At 37.6% G+C, this 11,333-nt stretch overlaps 1 protein-coding gene across 1 annotated transcript; it reads right to left on the bottom strand.

The window, feature by feature from the left end:
* Positions 1-460: 460 nt before the first annotated feature.
* Positions 461-10,745, bottom strand: LOC103468732 (B-cell receptor CD22). Its single transcript, XM_008416010.3, has 11 exons — positions 10,429-10,745; positions 9,020-9,283; positions 8,615-8,941; positions 8,086-8,307; positions 7,758-7,982; positions 7,401-7,664; positions 5,361-5,630; positions 5,113-5,274; positions 3,710-3,913; positions 3,316-3,555; positions 461-1,549 (listed from the first exon to the last, which is right to left on the bottom strand). Exons 1-11 carry the CDS (start codon positions 10,475-10,477, stop codon positions 1,347-1,349), a joined length of 2,430 nt encoding a protein of 809 aa, XP_008414232.2. The 5' UTR covers positions 10,478-10,745; the 3' UTR covers positions 461-1,346.
* Positions 10,746-11,333: the final 588 nt, after the last annotated feature.

Below are 11,333 nucleotides of genomic sequence, written 5' to 3'. Positions count from 1 at the left end.
GAGCTCAAAACATGTTGCAGCAGGTAAGCCTAAGGCCCACGCCCTTTGCTTCTCAGTGATATCAAGAAGTAGTAAGTAAATTTTAATAAAACGAGCCTTTCGTGACATTAATTTACGGTAACTTAATGTTTTGGATATATTTTTTTTTTAATCACAATAACACAACACCGTCCGAGGAACAGCATCTGCGGTTGCTTTAACGATCCAAAGATAGTTCCTCCCAAGTGTTGAAAGGTCAAAACTGTTTTGTTTTTTTTAGCAGACGCACGTTTTCGTTTCACCTGTGTTGCTCTAGTTTTCTTTCAAGTACAGAAGTAAACATAAATAAAAAGCATATTGAATCACTTAGCATGTTTGATTAAAAGAAATGCCTAAGATTATGTCTAATAGAGAAACCCCTAAGTACATTAAACTAAAGTACTTTTCTATTGTCTAAATGTATTATTTCAGACACAACGTGTTATGAAAATGCATAAGTTTAATAGTTTAAAAAAAACGATTTACACAAATGTAAATATTTACAGCAGTATTCACAAATGTATACAGTGTGTTCTTTTTTTCACATATCACAATTGAGGCTGTTTAAGCTCCAACATCTGCAACGTTTACACACGCAGTCCAATTTTAAAGCCAACTTTAAACTGTTCTTCATAAATAAATAGAAAGTTTTTCATTTACATAAAAATATTTTCCTGAATTTACATGTAAAAGCTACAAATGCCTGCAGTCACTCATAGAAAAAAAAAAAAACACATTAAAGTGTTGAACAAGAGAATTTGTTCCATCAGGCTTGAGCCTAGCACAGTATGGCACCACTAACAAAGGGCTGACAGTTAGAGGATGCAGATTGTATGCAAAACGCAAAAGTGCAGAGAGTTTTCCCAAAGATACCTTGACTTTCACCGAGTTATTGATGCTAACCAATTAAAAAGAAGTGAATATAACTTCTTAGTGACAAATGAAGTTTCAGGTTGATTTTAAATGCTCAAATTTTGCCTGGTTTAATGAACTGAGTAAACACTGAAGAAAGGTCGAAGATACACAAAACCAAAGCAAAAACAATCATAACACGCTCCTTTCTTATGAAAAATACATCTCTTTCATCTCAAGTCAATTTTTCCCTTCCCACTTTTCTTCATTTAGCCTGGTCCAGTAAAACAAATAAAGATCTGACAATTTTTCCTTCATCATAAAAGCATGAAACTTCCTTAAGAATAAAATGTGGAGAAGCAGATGTGACGATAATATGATACAATTAGCAGCAGGGGCTATTTTCAACCGGTCCAAGTGTGAATCTGAATTCAGACTGAGCAGATGTCCTTCATTTGCCGTTGACAGGAGTGCTGCTAAGACAGCTTGGTGACTGGTAGCTGGATGTCCCAGCCGTTGTGAGCCACATTCCCATTGTGAATGCTGAGTTTAGGGTTTTTAAGGCTGTAGCGACGCATTTTGGTGTTTTTGTAGTAGATTGAGTAGATGAAGACGAAAATGATGGAGACAGCCACAACTGTGAGAGCCACAAATCCCGCTAAGAGGGGCAAGTAGTCCTCTGAAAGCAGAAAAATAACATATTAATGCAAAAAAAAAAAAAAAAAACACAAACACTAAAATTCAAGACTTCTTGTTGGCTAAGATGCTTAAAATGTTGTTGTTCTTTGTTGTGGAAATGCATAAACCTTTTTTTTTATCTTGTCAGCACCCAAAGAAAAACAAAAATCTACATTTACTTATTATTTGAAATAATAAAAAGTTGTTTTTGCCATTCAAAACAGATGTTCTAGGCAAGGTTTTTGTTCTGAACACAAAACAACTACATCTGTGCACAATTTATTGTCCATTACTGGTCAGCACAATTTGCCTATTAAGTTTATGTTTATATATTTCAGCTTTTCTTTTTAGATTTTGTGATTGTACTAGCCTTTACTGACTGTAATCAGGCGGGAACTGAGGACACAGAAAATGGTGAAAGACTTGCAGAGACGGTCCTTGGATCGAGAATCAAACCGCAGACACCTGAAGACCGGTGGCCTCCATACAGTATAGGAAACATTTACAGTAAATTCTCTCAGTTTCATCATCTTGGACAAATGACGAGTTAGACCTCTGCACAAAATCTTCTCTAGAACATCCCAAAGTCTGGACACAGCGTTGGCCAATCCATGTGTAGAAGCAATATCTTTTGAGTCCAATCTGTCCAATCTGAGACCCATGAATCCTGGCATTGCCGTAATCAGGTAACCGATTCACCTCATTCTTTCAGCAAATAACGTAACTGAACCTGCACCTGACAAAAAGCAGCAACCCCCAGATCACAGTGTACTGGTTTCAGTACTGTGATCTGGTCCAGCTTGTGGAGGAAGACAAACTGTCACGTTTCCAGCTTCCTTATGCTTTTGGTAAGAAGTGAAGACAAAGAGACACAGAGTCTCTTTAGAACCTACTGCTACTGTTCTGCTAAATAAAATTAAACCACAAACCATGATTATGATTTGAGTTCATCAAACATTCAAGTCATAACCGATTAACATCTCTTCCATGACCGCATGATGTAGCAAGGAGGGATTTTTTTTTCCTTTTGGACAGGTGGTGTGATATGACTGTTGACATAGAAACATACTGTGACATTTAAAAACACTTTTGAACCGGGGTCTTCAAATCCAGGCTTCGAGGGCCGATGTCTGGAAGTTTCTAGATGTGTCTCTGGTCCAAAACACCTGAATCAAATGGCTGAATAACCTTTTCAGTTTGCAGTCAAGTAATCCAGAGTCCTGTTGATGAACTCTGTATTTGAGTCAGGTGGGTTGAAGCAGAGACGTACCTCAAGGTTGCAGGATGCCGGCCCTCAAGCCCTAGAATTGAAAACCCCTGCTCCAGGAGACGGGATGAATATTGTTAGGTCTACCATCAGCAGCAACATGAAGGCTGCGACATTAACAAACTAATGCACTAAACATTACCATCGCCGCATCAAACATTAACCTGTCCTGTTCTGACACAGCATGTGTTTGGTTTATGGATGGACCCTACTTACTTAGTTCCTAAAAAACATTTTTCACATTCATGTTTTGCAAGTGAAATTACTTTTCTTCATATGCTTTCAAAGAAAACGTCTGACAGTTGTGCTAAAAATTAATTTAAAACATAAAGCAAACCACTATGAATCAGGCAACAAGACCCCTACAGTAAGTGTACGAAATATGAAATTCCTCAATTTTATGTTTTTTTTCTGAACCTGCAGAGCTTTAAAATTACCACAGCAAATCTCTTTAAAGCCCTTTTCCAAAAATGTGTTTTCTCCAACAGGATTTTAGTTACCTGTTAAAATGACTTTAACCTCATGTTTGACAATGGCAAGACTGTTATTAGCAATGCAGATGTAAGTGCCTTCTTCATTTACAGTGAGCTTGCCATTTGACCCAAGAAACGCCGTGGCTGTGTAATTCCATGTGACCGTTGGGGCCGGGTTGCCATCAGCCTCACAAACAAGCTCCTCTTTATAACCACTCATCACTGGGACCAACACAGGAAGCTTCGTAGTGTTAATCCTGGGTTTATCTGTTGAGACACGGAGGAGAGAAAATATGAGATAATGAAATTTATTCAGATAATTTGACTTGTAACTAGTATTTTGTTCAATAATTGACGTGACACAATCTCCATCGGTAAAGCCTTTAAACACTGACTGTAAAGAAGTAAATGTAGTTCTCACAGTGGACGCTGAGTGTGAATGGATCGGATGTCATAAGTGGAGGAGGCTGAGGACCTTCGGGTCCCAGGTTCAGTTCAGCTTCACATTTGACCTGGATTCCATGGAGAGTCCTGTTCAGAGTGATGTTCCTGGTGCAAACCACCGTTACAGGAGATTTATCCTCAGGAAAGCTGCATTCCGACTTATTGATTATTCCCACTGAATCTGAGGAATAAAACAATAAGAAAAAACACGTAAGTCCAAAGTGCTATAAAAAAGTTCTTCTGCTTTTGTTTTTTTTCTGTTACGCTTAAATGTTTCAGGTCACCAAACAAGTCATCACTGATCAAAAATAACCTAAACAAATATCCGCAGTTTTGAGATGTGGATATAATTTCTAAGGGGGGGGAAAAGCGATTCAAATGAACCTGGCAGTAAGGGCCTCCCTGATTAAATCATGAATGAACTGTGATTACCCATACTTTCAATTCAGTTTCACTATCCGTGGCCAAGATTAATCACCGTCTCTTCTTTAGGATCAAGAAATCACTTAAATGGAATGTGTTTGATCACATGGACAAGATCTCTAAAAGCAGCTACTCCATCATGGGGAAAAAAAAAAATTATTTTGCGTTCCCTCGCATAACCTTTGCGGTTCCTCACAATAGGTTTCAATAGCATAACTGAATACTGAGTCTTTCGAACAGTCACCACCGTACTTTCTGCTATAATATAAGGTTTTTTAAAAAAGTTTTTTCCATGTATGTTAATGTCTCGTTTGTGAGATATCCAGTTGTGTATCTTTTTCTTTAGGATAGAAATGCATCACAAACCTACAAAATGCAAAAGCAAAGCAGGTCAAACATGGGCTTTCCATCTCCCTTCCAAGATATAAACAAACTTTACATCTGAAGGAACGAAAGAAAAAATATGTTTAACTGACAAGTTTCATTTCAAGTTGATGATTAATGATTTATCTATGTTTGGAACAACTGATGGTCTTTGGGGGCAAACTGGTATTTGCATATGCTGTGTTGGTGAAACCTTTTCCAAAGTTATGTAAAAAAAAAAAGAAAAAATAAAGAAAAAAACACTGCCACATCTCACAAATGTTAGATGGTAGTTGTTAATGGTAGTAATTAAGGTATTCACATAGGGCCGGTTTGGGATTTTAATTTTCTCTGTTGCTTGTATTTACACAGGTTATTGCTGATATTATAGTTTGTTTGATGATTTAAAGTGTTTATTTGCAAGGCAGCAAACACTCTTACACACCAGTGTAAGCATTTTGTTTTCAAAATGTGTAATACAACAGAGAAGAAAGGCATGAGGACTCTCGATAAACGATAAGATGTACTTTGCTGAGATTGTTGACTTTTGTACCAATAAACAATAAATGATAATTAAAAAAAAGAATCCTGTACCAGGCTCAACAGTCTCATTCCCTCTTTGCCATAACCACCGTACTCTCAGGTGTTTTGCAGGAGCCACATCCACAATTTCACACTCCAGCGTCATGTTACTTCCCTCTTCTCCGGAGGTTGAGTTGTCCACAGTTCCATTCACAGAGATATTTTCTGGTTGTTCTGCAGGTGAGATAAATGAAAACGATTAAAAGCCACATAGTCATGAGCAATAGCAACAACAGGACACAAATGAGAAACTAACTTACTGTAAAGAATGTAGCGTAGAGTTTTATTACACCATCCTATTCCCAAAACCTGTGCATGACAAACAGGACTTGAGTCCCAGTCTTCATGTGTGTTTGGAGTCCAACTTATATTTTCCTTTTTATTTGTTCCATTTTTCTGTCTAATCAGCCAGTACACATTGTTATCAGATACATTGTTTTCGGCATTGCAGACCGCAGACTGCCCGCTGCTTTGGTATTGCAACACCATCGTCTCTGGTTGTATTCCAATAGGGCATTCCTGCTTGGCACCTGTGGAAAACAGAGTGGGAACAGGGAATGTTATTTCACTTCAGTGACCACAGGCATTCCGATAACAGTATTTCCATGTAGAGTGGCATAATGAAACAGTGTTGAAAAGCGAAGAGGGTCTTAATACAATGGTAGGTCTGGACGCAGCAGGAAAAAGCTCAGGAAGGATATTCCCCTCCCTTACATGGTGGATTCTGTGCCCTGCATTCTTAAGCTATTCTGTATTGATAAGTTCAATGCGTCATATTGAAACAATCCACTTTCTCACACTATAAGCTTGATGTTATTGCTTAAAAAACAATTATGATTTCGTACATTAAAGACGTTTTAAAAAAAATTGATGTTTCTGATTTTCTATTTGTAGTATTTTTATCTACATCAAGTCTGAATATGAATATGTCCCATCATATTTATACTTCTAGCTCCCCGATAAACTTTTAAACGCGCAGGCAACATTAATTTAGCAACAGGCAACGAGACATTTTCGCCCCGACTCAAAAAGAAAACATGACGTCTTAAGTGCTCACATTAAGAGCCACGACTTACTGGAGTTTGTCCCGTTAGAAAGCGCCAACAGCTGTAAAATCAAAAGCACTAACAGCAGGCGAGGGCAGCTGAAATTCTCCATTGGAATACAACTAAAGAGGTAATTTCTCCAGCTTCCTCTACTCTTCTGCTCCTCTAGAGTTTCTCCTGCTTCACCTCAGCTGCACGGAAACAGCAAGAGGCGGACTGAATGGAAGTATGTGGACTTTTTTTAAGCAACAAGCTAAGCTAAGCTACCGTGACAGGCTCCAAGCCGCTCCTCGTCGGGCGGAGAGGAAGACAGCCCCCCCCCAAAAAACACTGGGCATAGAGACACGGCATGCCCACACACTCCCACCGAGACTATAAATGTAGCAGCAACAAGCTGCGCTGGCTGCAGCTAAACTACAAGTGGAAAGAAACAAGCGACAGAATAAAGCGTTGATGATTCAAAGTGACTAATCTGGAATATTTAAATGCCTTCCCTGGAAAATATTTCAAGAACTGCCACAATTATATTATATTATATTATATTATATTATATTATATTATATTATATTATATTATATTATGTATACTGGACTAAACATATTAAATCAGACATTTAAATATAAAAACATAAATATTACTATTTTTTCAAAATGCACTCTTTCTCAGCTGCCTAAAGATAGATGTTTGAAATGTTTGATGTATTTTGTTATGAAATGGCACAATATATATATATATATATATATATGATGTTGATTATTTTAAAAAACATTTATGACATGCAGCCACAGCTACAAACAAATGTTTTAAATTAAAGCAAATTCATGTATTTGACTGGCCCAGTCAAAGTCCAGACCATGGACTCTGTAGTAAGATTTAAAAACTGTAGTTTTCACATATTATTTGTGGTGACTGAATTGAAATGCAAACTTTTCAGTTTTATTTGTAAAGAATTTTGCAGCACTTGAGTTGATCTAAGACACAAACTAAAGAAAGCCCTATAAATACACTGATGTTTGTGAAACACCAAAAAAAGTATGAATATCTTAGCGATGCATAAGGTGAAAGCCAATATGTTCTTAAGGACATTAAGGAGATTTTTAGAAAATGCTCCAGATGTGTATGTATGTTGTTAAGTCCTACAAATTGCAATATAAAACATTGTAACTAGCAAGTCATGTTAAAAGAAATTATTTGACTGTTTAGCTATATTCTCTCTGCTACATGCATCAGTCCCCTTCGTTGTATTGGACCTACCTTTGACAGTGACTTTAACTGTTTTGGAGACATTTCCTCTCTCATTCCAAGCATGGCAAGTGTAGGAACCAATGTTGAATCCGGTGGCATTGTTGATAACCAGGCGAGATATTCCATCTTCTGTTCTCTCATTCACATTGTGAGTCCTGTAGTAAATCCAGGAGTAGTTGGGGCGTGGGTTACCTACTGAAGAGCACTTCAGTCCCAAAACTTCCCCAACCTCAACTTCTGAATCTTCAAGCTCCACTATATGTGATGGAGGGTCTACAGAGAAAAAAAAACAATTGGCCATGTATAAGTTGTAGGAAAGCAAGCACACATGCGTATCTTACCAGAAACAAATTATGAAGTGCTTACAATGAACAACAATGTCCACTGTGAAGTTGAGAGTTGTCCGATTGTTTGAAACTCTGACGAAGTACTGGCCCGCATCGCTCCTTGTTAGGATGTGTGGAAGTTGAACCTCCTCTTCATCTTTGTACCAGACCTCAGTAGGTTCTGGGAAGCCCTGACTGCACGTGAGGTTGTGTCGAGTGTGTTCTTGAACCGTATGTGTATGTGGACACGTCCACTCTGGTCCATCTGTAATGAAAAACATAAAACTTTCTTTATGCTAAGAAAACACCACCTACAAAATGGTTAAAATGTTTGGAGAAGACATTTAACTTGCAAGAATTACACTCACAGAACACACTAAGTTGGACTTTTTTTTCAACCGAGGTAAGACCTGCTGCTTTGACCTCATATGTTCCCGAGTCATGTCTTCTCAGAGGATTCATCAGGTTTCTGGGACGTCCATCTTTCAGCCACTCAATATACGGAGCAGGGTTTCCTGTCACTTTACATTTCCCATCCAAAGATTCTCCCTCGTGTACTTCTACGGTGTGACATTCAATCTCAGGTCCAACTAGCATAGAACAATACAAACAAATTAACATGGGTCTAAGGATAGGGAAATGAAGTGGGTTTTGTGAAAGATCCTGTCACATCAGTGAAGTGTTCTTATTGCATGTTGGTTACTGTGTTTCAAGAATCCAGCACGTAAAGGTGAGTGAAACATCTGGATAGCATGGTGATTATATAATGTTTTTGTTGTGCATTGCTGCAGCACAAAATTAATTCAACACTGATTTTATTTTTATGTAGATTGGTTCGATTGTGCCCAGTCCAAAGAAAGACAAACGGAAATGTAAAATACAATTAACATTACTTACACTTCACTCCAATACTTAATTCACGTGAAGATACATTAAACTGTGGACCTTCTGGCCCCAAGTCCATATGTGCTTCGCATCTGATAGTGGTTCGGTCATCCTGTCTTGTTGGTGTAAAACGAAAGATAGACATCTGGTTTGTGGGTTCCTTTGTGCTACTTGTAAGATTCTCACTGTAGATGATCTGGTTTCCCTTGTACCACCTTACGGTGAGATTTTGAACAGGTGCAATATTGAGGATGCTACATGTGAGGTTATACTCTTCATTTTCTCTCATCTCTTCACTGGATTCAATGCTGGAGTTGATGCTAATGTTTTCTGGAAATGCTGGAAGAAAGGAAAAGGTTTATTTGTATCAGGAGTTGTTAAAGCGTTAAATTGGTCTGCTCAATCTGCTAGACCTACTGTAGATAACAAGTCCAAGTCTGGTGCTACATTGATTCTCGCCACTAGTGATGAAGCACATTGGATTATTGTCCCACTCTGCCACACTTTGAACTGTCAGCATCACATGTCTCTCTTCCTGAAGGCCTGTGCCTCCTTCCGAAGCTTCCCAGCCGAGTCCATCAAATTTCTCTGCTGATGTTATGCAATTGACTGAGACTGGATCTCCATATTTCACCACAACACGAGGTGGGATCAGCTCGATAGCACAGGAGGCATCTTCACCTGTTGCATAAAAGTACAGTGACATGTTATCTATTGACATGATTCAGCACAAACCGTCTCTACAATTTTGATTTTTTAATATTTTTTCAATAGCATTTTTTTTTCAATTGTCCTGAATATTGAGTCCATGGGAATGCAAATAGGACAGGAAACATGAACTAAAGTTATATTTTAAAAGAAAGTAAAAAAAAAAAAAAAAACGCCTCACATGAGACAAAAGCCAAGTGTTTTCTAGAATCCAAAAATAATCCAAAGTGAACAAGATAGCATTCTTGCCACCAACATTTTGTACTCTGAACAAAAACAATAAAAAAGGTTTTCAAACTCAGTGATTTTATTGGCAGTGATGGATATAAAAAAATTAAGAAATAAGGTTTAGAAGATTGGCTGCACATCTGATAATGTGCCGTCCCTAAAACAAATGTAATATTATTGCTCCAACAGATCCAACAATGAAAGTGACATCATAAACTCAACTAAAGCAAAAGTGGATGTTTTACATCCACAAAAAAATCATTTCATTTTAGTTAGATCTTTCTAACTCTCATGTGTAGGGATACGTGTGTATTTTTCATAGGAGTAACACTTCAGAGCTCTGCAGTTGGAGAGAGAAGAAAGAACAGTGTGGCCTCATGTTTGAGTAATTTTGACACTAATGCAAAAACCAAGTTTAAAACTTGACCTACAGTAAATTCCTAATGTTATTTACTGGTTTAGTTTCATTTTGTCAAACTTACTACTCGGAATGTGCTCTAATAGTTACAGAGGGTTTATTCAGCCATTGCTTTTAAATCTGAGCTTTTTTAAGACTTGCTATTGTCCACATTTTCAACTGCCTTAACTATCAGAAACAAAACTTTTTTTTCAGCTGTATTCAAGTCTTTTCTTTTATCTCATGATACTCTGCTCTCTTTTAGATAAAACAAAGTTCTGCAGATTCCTCTGGTTTTACATTCCACATTTTTAGCTCAAAGATAGTTCAGGTATTTGGCAAAGCAATAACCACTGTGTTTTTCATACAAATTAAATGGATTTTGATACATTAGTAGTAAATGATCCAACACTGAATGACCAAAAAGAAAGGACATCACATAGACTAGATTTTAATTCATTCAACAACAAAAATCAGTGAATGTAAAACCTACCTGGAATAAGAAGCACAAATAGTTGAACAAATAATATCCACTCAGTCATTGGTTTGGGTTTTTTTTTTTTCTTGTCTGGTGTGAACAATGTGTCTTCTGTGGCTTGTTGCAGCTCTGCTCTGCTTCTCTGGTGGGGTAATGCTGTGCTAACTCACTTGGAGACCAGTGGTTTTAGACATCAGAAGAGGGAGGGGGAAAAATACAGCCAGCTCTGATTCTCTTATGACACACACACATGCACAACAAACCCTTGGTTGTTTGTGTGCGAACAAGGACACAGTCAGGCGCTTTAAATGTGCTATTTTCAGTTTATACTTATCATTGTAGATGCAGTGGGATTTTATTTGTCTCTTGTGGATGTTTGACACCTTTAAAAAACTGTGACTGTAGCTCATGTCCTCAGTAAGTTCTGACTGCGTTTTTTTTTTTTTTTTTGGGATCTCAACTGTCTTTGAGTGTGTGGATTCGTACCAGCTTTCGCTGAGAATTGGAACAATTAGCCACACTTTATCTAACAACTGTCAAATGTGAGCTGACCTTAATTCTGGTGAGATTTAGACCTGGTTGAAGCGTTCTTATTTGGGTTAGTGTGCCTGACCTGATTCTGCAGTGTCAGTCATACCTCACTTGGGGCTGCAGCATTTATTCCAGCTTGCTTGCTTTTCATGGTACAAGCTTACACTCCCTCCTTTTGCCACTTTCAAATTTCATAATATAATTTTAAAAAGCCGTGTACATAATGTGAAATGGGGTTTTTTTTTTGTATGTTTTTGTCATTTCAAACCTAATTATTGGTTTTGTTTTTTCACAAAGAACGGTGAGCTCCTGCTAAATAGCAACCAACATAGGCCCAGACAAATAAGCATTAACTCCATGCTTTTTCCTCATTAAATTTATTTCTAGTG

The sequence above is a fragment of the Poecilia reticulata genome, chromosome 8 (assembly GCF_904066995.2).
Source record: "Poecilia reticulata chromosome 8, P_reticulata-male-v2, whole genome shotgun sequence".
In the NCBI taxonomy this organism is placed as follows: domain Eukaryota; kingdom Metazoa; phylum Chordata; class Actinopteri; order Cyprinodontiformes; family Poeciliidae; genus Poecilia; species Poecilia reticulata.
The sequence above is the reverse complement of the archived record's forward strand: the minus strand, read 5'-3'. Positions and strand labels throughout refer to the sequence as shown.